Genomic DNA, 17,387 nt, shown 5'->3' on the forward strand with positions numbered 1-17,387 from the left:
CAAGCTGAGCCTGCCCTGGCCCAGCCTGAGGCCGTTCCCTCTGCTCCTGTCCCTGTTCCCTGGGAGCAGAGCCCGACCCCCCCGGCTGTGCCCTCCTGGCAGGAACTTGTGCAGAGCCACAAGGGCCCCTGAGCCTCCTTGGCTCCAGCCCCAGCCCCTGCCCAGCTCCCTCAGCCCCTCCTGGGGCTCCAGCCCCTGCCCAGCTCCGTTCCCTGCCCTGGACACGCTCCAGCCCCTCCAGGGCTCTCCTGCAGGAGCCATGATGCCTCAGGTTTGATATTTTTTATATTCTGCATATATGAAATACTTATATTCTTTTCTATTTTTCAGGTTCTGTGCTGCCTTATTGTATGGGGCTGGGCTTCGTATTATGGGATGGTGAGCAGGGAGACAAAACAATTCCTGCTCCAGCTGGGCACCAAGGACAAATGATCCAAATCTCAGCCCAGGAGCACAAACCCCGTGGGCTGGAGAGAGAAAAACAAGCAGGGTGGGACTGCAGGGGCTAAAGCTGGAATGGGACAATGAACTGCAAGATGCAAATGGAGCAGAACTGATCCCAGGGAGAGACCCCGTGCCCGGCCGTGCATTTTGGGGCCATTTTGGTTCATCTTGGGTGCAGCCCTGGCTGGGCTCTGGTGCTGCCCAAGGTGCATCCATGGAGGAGATGCTTTGAATCAATCCCTGCTTTATTCTTTAGCTCTGCCCAGCCTCTGCTCTGGGTCAGCCTGCACAAGGCATCAGCCAGAACTGGGCCCAGCCCTGGAGGGGCTCTCAGAGCCAGCACAGAGGGACAATCCCTGCCCTGCTCCTGCTGCACACACAATTCCTCATCCAGCCCAGCTGCCAGGGGCCTCTTGCCCCCCTGGGCACCCCTGGGCTCGTGTCCAGCCCCTGCCACCAGCACCCCCAGGGCCTTTTCCAGCTCTCCAGCCCCATGGGGTTGTTGTCCCTTGGCCTGGTTGAACCAAATAAGAGCACAGTGAAATTCTGTTGGAATCCTGGATGCTGAGAATTTTAAACTTTCTATGCTGAAAGGCACAGACTCACAAAAGAATACTGCAATTGACCTGAGGCTGTGGAGAAGACTTCCAAAAGTGATTGATAGCACTGGGATTATGGGTGTGTAGTTGGTTAGAGGTGTGTAATATCACAGGGTGGAAAACTTAGAGAGTTTGGGGCTTTAGAATATAGTAATAAATATGAAGCAAGATGGAGATTTTAGGGCTGAGGCAGGTTGTTCTTTTTCACCTTCTTCTTCCTTATTCTTCATGAGTTTGCGTGGTATTTTGTAATTGGACAGAAAAGTCTGCATTGTGGGCTTTGAGGGATCAGTTATTGGGTTAAAAAGCAAAATAATCTCAGTGTCATTTCTTAATTGGATAGTTTAGCCTTAGAAGACCCTGTAACATAAGATATTTAGCCATTTTGTGCCTCGCTAATGAAAAACTGCAGAACTCATGCTTGTGAGGCTGTTTCACTGATAAGAAGTAATAAATGCTTGAGTCCAAACATGAAATACCATCTCAAGCACCTTCAATCCCAACTCTGGCAGAAATAGAAAATACAAACAGAGAATCCACACATCCCAGGTGTATGTACAGCTTTACTTTGGTCCACTAACACATGTACATCATCAAAGCCTGTAACATGAACCAATTTGATTCCTTTACGATTCTGTCCTGCACTTTAATGTTTCCCTCTGTTCATGCTGCCTGATCACCATCACAGACTCAGGTCCTGCTCTAAAACAAACCAAAACACCCCCCCAAAAGTCACATGAAATAAAGATCCTATTTTTACAGGTCTACTACTTCACTTCCCTGAGTACAGCTAGACAAAACCAAAAATGCTCACTTAAAGGAAGGTGAAAGGACTGCCAGCTCTCTAACAGCCACCATGCTCCTTTAATAAATTAAAAATAAATAAACTCTTAAAGGGTGAAAGACTCAAAATACCTTTCCAGTTTAATAGTTTCTCTTCCCACTATGTGTATAAAATTAGGAAATACAGCCCAGCAAATGCTTTGCCTTGAAAATGAAAGTGTCAGGGTCCCTAAGGCAGTGACTCCCTGTGGGATCTGCAGCCCCAAGGGCAGAACCTTCCCCAGCTTTCAGGGATCATGAACCTGTGTCTGCAGTGACAGAATACAGCCCCTGAAAGAAAACCAGCTTGGTAAATCTAAGCCTGGATTAGAAATACAAACCTACCAGCCAAATCTTAGCTGTTCAAACTGAAAATTAATAAAACCTCTGATGGTTCAGTTCAATTATACCCAAACTGGAGGATGCACTCCAGAGAACACTGAGAATAAGCAGCTGCTAAACAATCAAATTTATGGAAAATATGAAAAAATAATGGACTTACTATCTTATAACAAAGTTTGCTCCTCAAAGAAAACACAAAGCCACCTTCAAAGTTTTATCACTAAACACAACTGTGTTTGTATTTCAGAAACCAAATAAAGAATCCAGATGAACACTTATCTTGAATTTACAGAATTCTGCTGCATCCTATTAAAGACTATACTCTAAATAAAACCTCCTGGGGCAAGAACCATTTTAATTATTTTTGGACTTCACGTGGAAGTGTTAAGGAAGAAAAAAAAGAGTATTTCTCTGTGCTAACATCTGGCATAGCAAAAGTGATGGTAAATGCAAATAATGTCAGTGAGGGTGTTGGAGAAGTGGCTGTCACTGATGGAAGCCCATTTTCCATGATGATTTCTATTTGTACAAAGAGTTCTGTCATTATTCACCAGGTTTGTGCAGCTGCACTGATTTTTTTACCCCCAAACCCTTCTGGATCCCACTACCAGTCCAACCTGCTAGAAAACCAACTCCCAAACTTGCTATTTTTCAGTTCACATGAGCTAGGTTGGGATAAATCTGGTACTCTGTCACAACTTCTACTGAATGATAGAGTGACCAAGTTTTTCACGTTCATTTTTCAAGAATGACCAAGTTTTCCAAAGTGTGAGAAAAGGAAGCTACGGAGAAGAGGAGGAACCCTGGAGTGGGGAAGGAGCAGAGATTCCCTGGTTTTGGGCTGGGGGCAGCCATTGTAGGGCTCCCACCAGCACAATTCCAGGGAAAACTAAAAATTCAGAGCTGCTGTGTGGTTTTGTTGTTGCTATGTGTTCAACCAGGGACTTGCACGTGTTTTCCTGGAGAGATTTTCCTTCTTGTCAACGAGAGCCACCTCAAACATTGTGAAAACAGGAGATATACTGCAAAGCTCAGAAACTTGTAAGGTTTAATCAATGGAAAATCCAACATTCAAACACTATAAATATGGAGGAACAACAGAAACGTAGCAAAAAAAGGTCTGGAATGTCGGAATCCTGCACCTCAAGCTTTCCACGCAAAAAGAAAACAGAACGAGCGTTTTGTTTGTTTTTCTATTTTATAAAGAAAACACACAAAAACCCTTTAGGCCCAAGAGTTCACCTGCATTTCATAATCTTAAAAGTTTACAGTATAGAAGTCACATTAATGATGTACTACCTGTCAGCAGAACCCTCTGTTCACCAAAGCCTCTGGAAGTGGCAAATAAACTTCTTCACTGGTAACTGCTTGTACAGAGCACTGCACACCTGCACTGGATCCAGCTGTGAAGAAGTTATCAGCCTTTTCATCCCTCTTTGGAAGCAATGCTTGCATCCACCAGGTTTTTAGAGTGTGTACTATTATTTAGAAGCCTGTTACTATTGTAGGTGATTTCATACAGCATTAGAGATGTTTGAAATCTGTTCTTGAATGTTGCATGACCTAGGTAGTATTTCATTGCAGCACCCATAACAATAATACTCAACATACTGCTATTAACCTGTTTGCAGTGTTTTAACATTTTTTTAACTCTTGTTTATATGTAATAAAATACCAGTAAAGACAAAAAAATTGCCCCTATAATGAGGCACATTTTGGCATCTGTGCTAAATGCTGCTACATGGGCAGGCAAGTGCAAGTCAAAATATGAAAAAGGAGAAAGTCATCATCTAATCACATTCATAACTTTTTCATAGAAAAATATAAATATATTCCCTGAAATGTAGGACAAAGAAGAGCCAGCACCCATCACGAGTTCTAGTGCTATTCATCATTAAAAAAAAAAAAAAGAAAAAAAACAAAAAAAAAAGAAAAAAATAAACAGAAAAACAAAAAACCAAAAAAGAAGAGATGGGCTGGCTATCCTTTAGTTAAGGTTACGTTTCGCAGGCGGCCTCCTCGAGGGCTCTGTCGTCATCGTCGTCGTGGTAGCGCACGGTGCGCCGGCCGCCGTTGCGCGTGCGGATCTTGGAGCGCCGCTGCCGCTGGGCCTGGCTGAACTCCAGCTCCTCCGAGTCCTGCTCCTGGCTGCCTTTCCGCCGCTTCCTGCGCTGCGGCCTCCTCCTGCAAGGCTTCAGGGAGTCGTGGTTCAGGGTTTCCCTCCTGCTGGCTTTGCATCTCCTCTTGCGCTTCCTGGTTTCCGTGGCGTCGCTGCAGATGGTGGTGTCGGTTCCAGAGTCCGAGGAGAAACAGGGCAAGTTGGTTTTGGAGCTTCCTGCAGTCCCAGGTGCTTCCACATCCTCGGAGACAGAGCTTTTCTCCTCTTTTTTCCCCCCAGTTTTGGATTCTGTCATTTCTTTGAAGTCATCCACCCGTTTTAATCTCTTGAAAGAAGCTCTGGGTTTTTTATTTGCTGCTACTCTGGTATTTTTAGTTTCAAGTTTAGCTAAGTCAGAATCTACCTCCTCTTCGGAGTTACTCGTACAATGGTTGTGGGCTGAAGCTGCCTGCCTAGAAATTCCCCAGTTTTCCCCATTTTCTACCCTGTGGTTTGTGGAATTCTCCTCCGAGGAGTCGTAGTCAAAATTATTCAGAGCTGCAGCACAGAGGGGTTTGTGTGGCTGCACGTGGTTATCGCTCTGCTGCTGAGTCTCTGTCTCCGAGTCAGTCCTTTCATTCTCAGACTCAATGATATATTTCCTTTTAGAAACAGCAGATTCAGAGCAGGAAGGTTTTTTCCTGCCAGAAACCCGCTCGCTCTCATTTTCAGACTTGGAACAAGCCTCCACCTCCGAGCTGTTGAACAGCTTCTTCCTGCAGGCTGAGGACGCGCTGCCCTGGAGCTGCTTGCGGTTCTTCCTGGCTGGGTAAACACTTTCTGAGCTGGATAATTCCTCCTTTGCATCGCTCATGATCTTGATCTTGCTGGCTGCCAGCGTGGCGCACCTGCGGGGGTTCTTCTTCTCCCCCACGCTGCACACCCTGATGTGCTTCTTGTAGTTGATGATGCACGTCCTGCTCCGCAGCACCTTGGCACTCTGGCTGGCCTCCTCTGATGTTTGCTCTACAAAAGGAAGATGGAAAAGTTCTTTTTAGTGTCTTACATTGCTGGAATTATTAGTTTAATATGGCCAAACGCTGCCACTTTTAATGAAATACATAAATGTTGAATTTCAACTGTTAAGTGCAATTTATCTCAATTCTTTACTAAAAATACCAGCAGTATCCCAGGGATACTCTTAACTCTTGAGATTGTCACTTCCAAAGCTTTTCATGGCCTCAAAAGAGCTTTCTCTAGCAGCATCCTGTTAATTAGCTCAGAAATCACAAACTCCCTCACTTCCCAAACAAATGCTGTCATATTAGTAATACTTGTATCATTAAAAGTTGTATTTTTCTTACTAGAGTACAAGTTGCAATATTAATTGCACATTTTAGACCTTTTATCCTAAAAAAGAAACTATAGTATTTCATGTGGATGCAAATTTCATGTGGAAATTTCAATTTTAGGTGGTTTCAGGTGGAGAAATTAAAACCCTTCAGAGCTCCTTAGTGACTTTAACACTCAGATTGCTGCCAACAGTGAATCTTCCATTCAGTGCTTTTAAAATTAATCTAGAACTTACTTATGCTGTGTTTTAAAAAAATTTTCCATGTGTAAATCATATACTATGAAGATCAGTGTTTCCCTTCTAAATAAGACAATTCATACATATGAATAAATTAAAAAAAAATCAAATGTTCTTGAAGTAAATTTAAAAATATAAACAAAGGGAAAAATTATGAGGGATAAATTCAAATGTCCAGCTTGAGTACCAATATTAACAATCTCTTCATATACCAAATCTGGTCCTTATTTAAATGTAGATCCTTTTATGTATTAGTCCAGTATATTCCTATTTTACATTTTCAAAGGATAATTAATTTCTTTGTTATGAGCTTCCACAAATGATACATGAATATTACTGCTTGTGGTAGTTGTATTGTGTGATTTTATGGCCAAAGCACAACATATTTCTGCTGCACACTGCAAAATGCTGTATGAAAGCTGAATTAATCCACAGACTAAAAAAGAAGAGTTAGATCTTATATTATACACTGTCCTCCAATATTATTAAGTAGCTGGAACACAAAGCTAAAGAATAAAGAAGTCCAGCCTTCCTGCAACACTGCCAGAATATTAAAATTATACTTTGTACACAAGATCTTAAACTTGGAACAAATCTATAATAAAATGTATTGAAATTCCCCACCAAACATCCAGAAATAAAAGCTGCAAAGCTACAACCAGGTGGCAGAGGCAGAAAGAGGGAGCATTACACCCCCAGAAACTGGAGGAGCTTCTAAAGCCACAAAGATGTGAAAGTTTGGTTCATCAGGGGGTCCTGGAGCTCAGGCCAAACTCCAGAGCTGGAACACTGGGCAGGAAAATCCAGCCTGAGCTCCACTACCAGCTCAGCTGCAGGGGGCACTACAGCCCACAAGGTATTGGCACAATTTATCTGCAAACTCTGCTTGCAATCTTCTCTGGTATATAAAATCCCATGCTAAACACGACATACCTATAATATATATTATCTATAACATAATATACATGACAGGATTATATACAGACTGTTCTACATATCAAATAGATAAGGTATTATTTATATTATATATATATTAAAAATAACCAAAGCAAAGCTTCCACATAAATTGGTTTAGCTGGCTAATTGAGCAATGTATATACACATATATAGTTACAGTTTTTTTTATATATATATATATATATATAAAATACATATTTATTTGAAAAATAGGAACTCTACAAGTATGCCCCTATATATGTATTAAATATAAGATCTTGGGACAAAACAAGTAAATATTCCTATATTCCTTGTGGAAAACTGTCAAGACAGAGTCATCTTAACAGACAGTAATTAATTAGAAAACCAATAAAAAATTTTCTTAAGATTCTTAAAGCATATTAACAGGATTGGAAGGATTGCAACAAACACAACCCTCAGAATAGTCTTTCAAATTCCAAATCAGGACTAATTCCCTGATTAAATGAAGGCACAATGCATATGACCTGGTTTAATAAACATCAGCATCATTCTCATAAGTTAAAAAAAAAAAAACCACAAAACAAATGAAACCAGCTCTCTAAATCATGATCAGCCACCACACAAAGATCTGAGTGACAGATAAAATTACAGAATAAAACACAAAAATAAAAGAATTTCACTTTCTGAAACAAGTGGAATATAAATCTTACTTCTGCTTGCGCTTGTTTGTGTTAAGGACTCTACACATCATTGATAAAATAAAATTTCAAAGTCAAATCAAGTCTCAGGTTCTGGTGCACACCATGGATGTGAGAATAATTTAAACACCTTTCCATCAAATTCATTTTGGAAAACTATCAATAAAGTTACTTCAAACTGAAACTAACAGTTGTAAATCTGCTGTAGCACAGAAAATCTCAACAGGAAATTAATGCAAGGTAACAGAACTGCACACCAGAGGGTTTGGTTATCCTCAAAACAAGGAGCTGGATAAAGAGAAAGAACACTCTGCTCTCCTGGAGATCTACTCAGTATTAAGAAATAGAGAAATTAACTTTTAAAATGTTACCTTTTTTAACTATTTTTGTTTTTCCTTTCCTCTTCCTCATCTTTGCTTTTGCAGAAGTTTCACAGTAATTGCTGTTATTGGAATCACTCTCCGAGTCCGAATCAGAAGAGCGATGGAAGCTGGAGGCAGCTCCAGGTTTGGAACTCCTCACAATCTTAGTGGGCACCAAGCTCTCCCACACAAAACTCTTCTCCTCCTCTCTGGTTTCTGCTTCAGATTCTGCTGTGTCCTCCAGATCACTCAAGACTTTTGCTTTTTTTAAAGGAGGAGACAGCTGCAGCCCAGAGGCTTTCCTGCCATTCCACCTGTCCGACTCAGAGTCCGCCTCATCCTCAGAATTGCTCACTGCAGGCTTGTGATGGGCAGGTGTTGACTGCTCTGAAACCTTTTGGCTGCTCCCATCCTCAGAATTATGGCTTTTGGAGTCCTCCTCTGAAAAGTCTAAGGTGGGACTTTTCACTTTGGGAGACACAGAGCAGCCAGGGCCCCGGAGCTGTTTGTGCCCGTTGCTCTGCCAGCTCTTCTGCTTGCTCTGCGTGTCAGGTTCAGAATCCGAACTTCCATTCTCAGATTCGCTGACAAATTTCCTTCGTGGAGCAGAGCAGCCAGGCTGACAAAGAGCTTTCCTCTTGGTGAGCTGCTCTTCTATTTCTTTGTCACTCTCAGACTTCAGGCCTGCCTCATCCTCAGACCCTTCCAGCAGCATCCTCCTGGCGGCGGCCGAGGCGTTGCGGTGCGGCAGCTTCCTGTTCCTGCAGATCCCGACGCTCTCCGAGCTCGACACCTCTTCCTCCACATCACTCATCAGCCTCAGCTTGTTGGCAGCCACAGCAGCACTCCTGCGGGGGGTTTTCCTGTGCCTGCCCTTGCTGTTGCTCAGGGACTCAGATGTCATTGCTGAAGTATTTTCAGAGTCACTTCCATATAACTTTTTCCTGACTGTTTTCCTTGTATTCCCGTTCTCCTGCAGAAGCGTTCCTGGAAAGGAAAGCAGGGATTAATACCTTAAATATGGAACAGCAGCTTTGAAACCTTGTCAAAACTGGGGCAGGTTCAACCCACAGACATGCATGAAATATAAGCCCTAGTGACAGTCAGGTGCTTTTGCTGTCATAAATTTCAGATTCGTGCTGGTTTTGTTTTTTTTCTTAAGAAAATGTTGCAAGTCATTCCCTCTCTCCACCAGGCTCTTGGTTTCTGCCCTCTTCCCCTAGTCATGAAAAAATCTTTTGAAAAGTTGAATGTAGTATTTGAGAGCTTCAAAATTAGCACCAGTTAAAAAAAGAGTATCTTACACATACAACGATTTAAAAAAATACTAACTGCACTCAGTTCTTTTTTATAAATATAAATATATAAAAAATACTAACTGCACTCAGTTCTTTTTCATAAATATAAATATATAAAAAATACTAACTGCACTCAGTTCTTTTTCATAAATATGAATATAGAAAAAATACTAACTGCACTCAGTTCTTTTTCATAAATATAAATATAGAAAAAATACTAACTGCACTCAGTTCTTTTTCATAAATATAAATATAGAAAAAATACTAACTGCACTCAGTTCTTTTTCATAAATATAAATATATTAAAAATACTAACTGCACTCAGTTCTTTTTCATAAAATAAATATATAAAAAATACTAACTGCACTCAGTTCTTTTTCATAAATATAAATATATTAAAAATACTAACTGCACTCAGTTCTTTTTCATAAATATAAATATAGAAATAAAATAATGTGGATTTTTCTTGCTGCTCACAGGACACTGCTGGCACCCCACCTGTCTGTTTCCTCTGAGCAGCTCGGTTGCGAGTCAGCCTGCGACTGCTGTTCCTCCTGCACACCCCGTTGTGCAGGGGAGAGGGGGACACAGGAGCCCCAGCACAGCCTTTGCTGTCTTCTGAGCTGCTTGAGGAGGATGAAGATGAAGAGGAAGAAGATGAAGAAACCCCAGAACCTTCTATTTCACTCTCTGTTAAAAAAAAAAAAAGCCACTGGCAGTTAGAATTCTAAAGAGCTTCCAGTTAAGAGTTACATTTTGCTGATCCTGGAATCTTCAGTTTTCTCACATTATCTTAAAATGCATTCTCATGCCCGAATATCAAACTGATACCTCAACAAAATCCATGTTCATACAGTGTTCAGTGACAGGAAGCTTCTTTAACCTGTATTTAAAACTTCAATTAAAATAAAACAACTCTTTTCAAACACCAGATTTAAGTGAAAAGCATGTTAAAAAAACAAAAACCCAAAACACAGAACATTTTCTAACAGTCTTTACCAAAACTTGCATTCTTATTCTTTGAAATAAGCTGAATTTTTGCAAGGTGAGGTGTAGGGGAAACGGGAAAGCTTTAAAGTGTCAGCCAACTTCTGTCATTTGCTAATTGTGGATAAGAAGTTTTATATAATATAAATATACATATATGGGCATACAACCTGTATTTTATATAATATCATTTATCAAATACTCTGTAAGAAGTTTTATATAATATAAATATACATATATGGGCATACAACCTGTATTTTATATAGTATCAATTATCACTCTATGCTTTCCTGTTGACAAATTTCTTCATTAATAAATTTACTGTATTCTACACTATTTCAAAGCAAAAAATTATGTGAAGTACACAAATATTTTTATAACATTCACTGTAAATAATCTAAGTGTCCAAAATCCAGTAAAACAAAATTGTGCATCACACAAAAAAAACCTAAACTTTGTGGAAAAAAATTCCACGTTAAAAACACAAAGCTCATTTAACAACTGAGAGTGCAAACTGCAGCAATTCTAAATCCTGACCTGATGATAAAGCAGAACAATTGGTCAGTGGTGTGGATCTGGCCTTCCCATTCCTCTCAAAGGATGCCAGGCAGGCAGAGTCTGAGGATTCTCCTGAGGAACTCTGGTGGTAGGAGCCAGGGCTGGGTTTATGGCTTGTGACACAGGCAGCTCTGCTTGAGGTAGGCTGAGGAAAAGCATCTTCCTGCTCAGATTCAAGTTTGGCCTGAGACTTGAGTGGTTTCTGCTTCAGATTTCTAGAGAGTGAAGGCAATGATGTATTTTAACAACATTTGATTTTGTATTTCTGGGAGGGTTTTATGAGCTAACGTGATGTGGGACAGTTTTAACTCTGGAAAGGATAAACATGAACATAAACATTTACTAAACATTAAAAACATTTTACTTTCATTAAGTAACAGTCTGTACTCCTAGGGCAGTCATACAAGAGGAGACAATCTTTGTCTGCTCTGAGAAACAGAATTTAATGGTGGATGTCCTCCAGACAATTCTCTTATTTTCACTGTTCTCTTATTTTCACTGCAGCAGCAGCAGCCTCAATTCCTGTTGGATTCCCAGCCTCTGGTCAGGTGCACATGAGCCTCCAACTAAATGTCATCCAGGCAAATTATTATTATTACTCCACATAAACTGAGTTGCCAACACCCACAGAAGGTGGAACCCTACAGTTCACTGTTTAAAATAAAGAAAACTTCACTAATTTGATCCTTCCTTACCTCCACATGCCTGAGTGCTACCTGCCATCCTGCTCAGTCCATTATTTTCACCTACTAAACTGGTTTTTTGTCAGTTTTTTCTTTACATTGAAGCTTTTCAGACATTCATCCAGGTGCACAAGGTGTGTAATTTCTGTTATCCTTCACTTCTGCAGTGCCCCACTGAACAGTCACACACAATTCTCCAGATGTGAGCACAAATGAGATTCAAATGACAACTTCTGCCTGTGCTGGTGGGTGGTTATTTTAAAGTATAAAAGTAATCCCCCTAAATTACCTTGGGGTTTGTTGGGTTTTTTTGTTTTGTTTTGCTTTTGTTTTGGTTTTTTGTTTTGTTTTAGTTTAGTTTTTTGTCTTTTTTTTTAAATTAAAACTTACTCCCGCCCTTTCCCTGCAGAGAAGGAAGAGTGGACAGCAGCAGAAGGGAAGAGCTCAGTTTCAGTAATTTACCACATTTAGCTTTTGTATTTTGTCCCACATGCAAATTAAGAACAGGAGTTAATCATGTCAAACAGCAATTGTGTCAAAAGCTTGTTTGCCTTCAAAAAAGAAAAGGCAAATCTGGCTCCCAAGTGAATGCTACAGTAGCAAGTGACAATTTCTAGGAATTCCACAGCACTGACTGTATTCTGTATGTAACAAAATATGCAATTAATGCAGATTTTCATGTTTGGAATATATCTAGTAAGTAAATATTTGTTTCATTCCTCATTATTTTACTTAAATATTGATTTTCTGATTCAAATATTAAAGAAAAGCTCAACCTTTTCTACTCTTCTGTCTCCAGGTATTTCTCAGTTTTATACTATAAAAAAGCCCCTGTTTTTTTAACATATTTTTCCTACTGCATGAAAGTTATAGAAAGTCTCACTGGGGTTATAAATCATTTAAAAAATCAGTTGTTCCCCTCTTCACAGACTAAATGTGAGAGTCAATATGAGTATCAGTCAGCTGAGATAGATCTTTTACACCTCCATGATTTGATTACCTGAGCATTTTGGTGGGCTGCTGCACTGAGCTTGGATTATTGAACCTTCTCGTGTACCTCTGGTTTCTCCTTAGCTTCTCATTCTGTTTCTGCCCATTTTTGAAATCTGAAACAATTCTTCGGATTTTCTCTTCAAACAACGCTGACAACCTCAAGGTCATACTGTAAATCTGGGTAAGGAAGTGCTGTCTATTAACCACAGAGCCTTTGATTCAAAACTAATACCTGTAATATCAAAATCTGCACAGAAAAGCAATAGGAAAAGCACAGGCAGTCCTCTGTATAACACCAAATAAACAGGAAATTAACATATTTAATATTTTTGTCCTATTTCTCCCCACCATCTACCCAACCAGCAGCTTGATCAAAAGTACTGATAAACAAACTGCAAAATAAGATTTATTTCATTAAGACATTGACAAACCCTCAGATAGTAACAGCTACCTTTGACTTTTTGTTTGGAGTATAAGATTTTGCATTACTGAATATCAGTCTGATATCTTTGCACAGTTCCATTGGAGTGTCATAATTCCCAGCTTCCAGGGTTTCCTTCACTGTACCAAAATCCATTGGAGTGTCTATAATATGTCTGTAATCCTATAAAAAAATATGAAAAAAAAATCTGTGAAAGTATTAAGGAAAAAAAAAAAAAAACCTTTTGAATTTTATTTGTCATTTAGGAGTAGCTAAAGTTACACAAATGATCTTCAGCAGCAGTGGAAAGAGAAGCACCACAGCAGAAAGCAGCACTTTTGCTGAGACAGTTTGATTTAAAATCTCCTTTTCATTATCCCAGGAATTTTACTGTGAGAAACAACAGATCTATTATAAAAAACAGAAAAAAAAAAAAAGCAGCCCCATAACACAACAACCACACAGAAAACCCCAAATCAAACCCCATCAAAACACCTCAATATCTCCTTCTCTTCCATTCCTGTTTCTTTAGAGAACCTCAAGATGTTTTTAAACCCTGAAGTGAGACTCAAACTCAAAATGTGGAGTCACCAGAAGAAGTTATGTGCCATAAAGAATTTTTTTTCCTTTAGATTAAATTTGTTGGGTTTTTAGAGAAAAAAAAGAGACTGAGGGGGGAGTAAGATTGCCATGAACAGCTAAAAGAGAGGGAAAAAATCAAATTCATAGCTCAGGCTCAGTAAACAGATTTTAGACCTTCTAGATACTCATTTTAATTAATTTACTCATTTTAATTAAGAAAGCACAGATTTTTCTAAAATAATCTCCTTACAAGGCACAGTAAGGCAGCAAGAAAAGAAGAATCTATGAAGTTTATCAAGTACAACTTACAGGATATTGATCCAAATCAACTGGCTGCCTGAAAGGTTCAGAATCCTCACACTGGAAAATTAAATTCACCAGTTCCATGCACTGCTTCTTCCAACAGTTTTCATCATAGCCACTTTTCAGGTTTTTCCCTTTTTTTAAACCCCGTCCCTTGAGGGGAAAAAAAAAAGTTAGGAAAAAATATTACTTTAATACAGCAAAAAAAAATTCAACCTGATTTGGTTTATAAGGTAAAGATCGGCCAACTCACTTTTCTTCTTCTGTATGATGTTCTTGGAACACATTTTTCATCATCCTGTACAAAATAAAATCAATTATCTTAAAAGTAATCTAGGAAAAATAGGTGATGGAGCTGAAAGTGTCATTAGATTTGAAACTGTGGTAAAATGAAATTTTCTTCTTAATTCTGTCAGTAAGACAAAAAATGAGCATAAAAAAACACAACACAGCATCTGGGAGGTTTGGAAAGCAATATCCTAGATAAGGACAGGAGCTGGAGTCTGGAATCTTCAGTGGTTTGAGAAAAAGGAAAAACCACCATCAGAAATTGCAATTAGAAGTTACTCAACAGCTTTGAACTTCAGTCACTAAATATTACCAGTAATGCAATTCACTGATCATAAATGACATAAAACATTCATAAAAATTCCTAATATAGTCCATGTTGGTATTAGCTATGTAAATAACTCAGCAATTTTACCAACAATATTTGAAGGTTGCTGGTATTTTCTTACCACCATAAGTTACTGGAATTTTCCCCAAAAAACCCAGAACTCACCAGATCAGCATCATGACAATCTTGCTCATCATCTGTTGTGCTACATAATTCAAAAATATTTGTACAGTCCTGGTCACTGCAATGCAATTAAATCTCTGTTACTGGAACAGCAAAAGCAGAGCTGTTGTTGTTTTCTAAATTCAACTCAGCCACAAGCAAGTGCTCCACATAAAAGGGAAGGCAGTAACTGAGTATTAAATGGAACATAAAAATCAGGATTAGGGATTTGAAAGGGGCCTGCCCAGCTGTAGGAAGGCTGCTCACACTCAGTTCAAAATAAACCTCTCAGTTTATTTTAACCTTTCAATTAAGTCAGACAAGCTACAACAGGAATTTCTACACAGGACAGCACAGAGGTCACATTTTACAGGCTGAGCTATTTAACATACTCAATCTCAAGTGACATTTTGGGACTGTAACACCAGGGAAAAAGGTAAAATGCCTCTAGGCTAAACATGTCAGTGTTTAAGGTAACACTCAGAATTAGACACCTGTCCTTCCAGGGCACTGGAAGAGGCAAAGCAGAGCCCACCACAAAGGGATCCTGAGCTGTTTTTACTCTCCACTGTTCAGAAGCACCAGGATTCAAGCACTATTTAGATTAAAATGCCACTTACTTGATAAACTTCAGGAGCTGAGTGGTGATTTTTTTTGCAGCTCTGGCAATAGCACTCCCAGGCTCATTGAAGGTTCTGGCATTGCTTTCAATGTATCTGACTTCCCAAACCAATGCTGAAATTCTCCTTCAAATTAGAAAATATTGCACCTTTAATACTAAAGAAAAACTTAAAACCAGCAAAAATTATCATCTCTGTAATTTTCTCTCCATATTAGATTTAGATGTCCTCTGTTTTATATGTCCCTTTAGGGCAGTCTCAAACTTTTCCTTCACATGGAAAACCCAAGGAAGCAGAACCAGTAATGCACAGCTTTGATCATTCATTTCCCAGCTCATTATTGCTAATTCATCCTCAGGCAGTTTGTGACATAAACTCAGTTAATGCAGCTGGCCAAGTAAGCACCAGCAGTTGTTATCCCTAAATCATAAAATATCACAGAAATCAGCCCAAGGACTGTGGATTTCCTGGAATCTTTAAAAACAGAAGCATTTTTAAAAAGCTTACATTTGATTTATTTAAAAGGAGAGGAAAGAGTAAAATTGAATCACTACTCTAAATTATTATATTTCTTCAGGAAATATCAGAAGCTGCTTGTTACATAGCCCTGAGAAATGGAACACAAGTTGAGTCATATCTGAGGAACTTTTAATGCATAAATTCAAAGCACAAACAATTAAAAAGGAGGGACAAGAGCTTTGTCCAATTACATTTTTAAGGAATCCCAGATATGATGTCCCTTTCTGTTTTCCCTTAAAGACCTTGCTTTGAGGCCAACTGACCACTGAAAACAGTGCCCCCTGTAAAATGACAGTTATAAAATCTTAAAAATAAGATTTGACAAACTGTTACAAATTGAAATTATAACTTGATAGAAATGAGCTGCCACAAACTTGTAATTTCATTTTTACAACTCATTTTCCCAATTCCTTATACCTGTGAAGCAGAGATCCCCCAAGTCTGCAGTTCTTCACCTACAGAATTTCCAATTATTTCCCAAAACATTTTATCCATCTTACACAGGAGGAGAATCACTATTAATGCCTCTTCACTGTATTTACAGACACACTGAATGTATGTCCAGATGAAGAACATACCTAAATTTATTTTCAAGCTATGGCTGACCAGCACATCCATCAAACCAGAGCTCTGTCATCATTACAGAGGAAACAGAGGGAAGAGTGTAAGATTTTATCATTTCAAATGCTGCTGTACAGATTTAACATTTCACCTCTTGTGTTTAATCTCATTTCTGAAAATAGCAACAGCTTCACCTTCTTCACGTTCACAGTAACTCAAGGACAGCACTTCAAAATCTGAATTTAAATAACTTCAGGGAGGTTTTTTTGCTATTTGGTGGTTTCAAATAGTGACTTTCTCAGAGCAGGGATGCCAGGGCTTGCAGCACTGACCTGTAGAAGCGGTTGGCCAGGCGGGTGCGGATGGTGTTCAGGTCCGTGGGGTACGCGATCACCGTGCAGTACTTGGGGTACGTGCACAGGTCCACAGGGCCAGCAAAAGCTGCTGAGATGTCTGGTAAAAACAGCAACAACAGCAACATTGAACTGCTTGACTTCATCTCTGGCCTTCAGGGCCTGAAGGAGCTGACAGCAAAGAGACAATTTCCAGGGGATGGAGTGACAGGACACAGGGAATGGCTTCAAACTGGCAGAGAGCAGGGCTGGGTGGGATCTTGGCAATGAGGAATTGTTCCCTGGCAGGGTGGGCAACTGGGGCTGCCCCTGGATCCCTGGCAGTGCCCAATGTTTTTAAAAATACGTAAAATACCAATGAATTTTGCTACAATGTGTTACAAAAGCCATGATGTACAAAATCATAAAGATCTCAGTACCAACACAAAGGTTGGACACTGGGGCTGGAGCAGCCTGGGACAGTGGGAGGTGTCCCTGCCAGGGCAGGGGTGGGATGGGATGATTTTTAAGATTCTTTCCAACTCAATCCATTCCATGATTCTACAACTCTCCTGCCTTGGTTTCTCTTTTTAGCACAGGAAGTTTTGTTGTTTTCTCTTTTTCTTCCTTCTCCTTTTGATTGCCTCCCAGTGAACCAATAAACCTTTGTGAGGCAAAGCCTTGGTAACATCTTCATTTCATTCCCTCATGGCACAACACATTGCCAAAGGTTTAAAGCACTATGAGGGCACTTTTGAACTCAGCAAAGTCCATGATCCTCTTCCTGCTGATTCTTAGGATCATCCTTGACTTCTGCAATATGCCAGCACTCCACATCTCCCATTTCTGATGCCATTTCTGAGAATAATGCCCTAGAA

General features: G+C 39.7%; 1 protein-coding gene across 1 annotated transcript in view; it reads right to left on the minus strand.

Moving 5' to 3' along the window:
- Positions 1–3,238: 3,238 nt before the first annotated feature.
- The window catches only part of BRWD1 (bromodomain and WD repeat domain containing 1), a 45,010-nt gene continuing 30,861 nt past the window's right edge, over positions 3,239–17,387 (minus strand). Inside the window, exons 31-41 of the mRNA XM_036382965.2 lie at positions 16,510–16,630; positions 15,098–15,223; positions 14,481–14,556; positions 13,953–13,997; positions 13,706–13,852; positions 12,845–12,997; positions 12,401–12,570; positions 10,697–10,932; positions 9,671–9,862; positions 7,884–8,861; positions 3,239–5,331 (exon numbers count right to left, since the gene is read on the minus strand). Of these exons, the coding sequence (XP_036238858.1) occupies positions 4,205–5,331; positions 7,884–8,861; positions 9,671–9,862; positions 10,697–10,932; positions 12,401–12,570; positions 12,845–12,997; positions 13,706–13,852; positions 13,953–13,997; positions 14,481–14,556; positions 15,098–15,223; positions 16,510–16,630 (3,371 nt within the window). The 3' untranslated portion in view covers positions 3,239–4,204. The remainder of the gene's footprint in view (positions 5,332–7,883; positions 8,862–9,670; positions 9,863–10,696; positions 10,933–12,400; positions 12,571–12,844; positions 12,998–13,705; positions 13,853–13,952; positions 13,998–14,480; positions 14,557–15,097; positions 15,224–16,509; positions 16,631–17,387) is intronic.

This window comes from Molothrus ater, chromosome 2 (genome assembly GCF_012460135.2).
Source record: "Molothrus ater isolate BHLD 08-10-18 breed brown headed cowbird chromosome 2, BPBGC_Mater_1.1, whole genome shotgun sequence".
NCBI lineage: Eukaryota > Metazoa > Chordata > Aves > Passeriformes > Icteridae > Molothrus > Molothrus ater.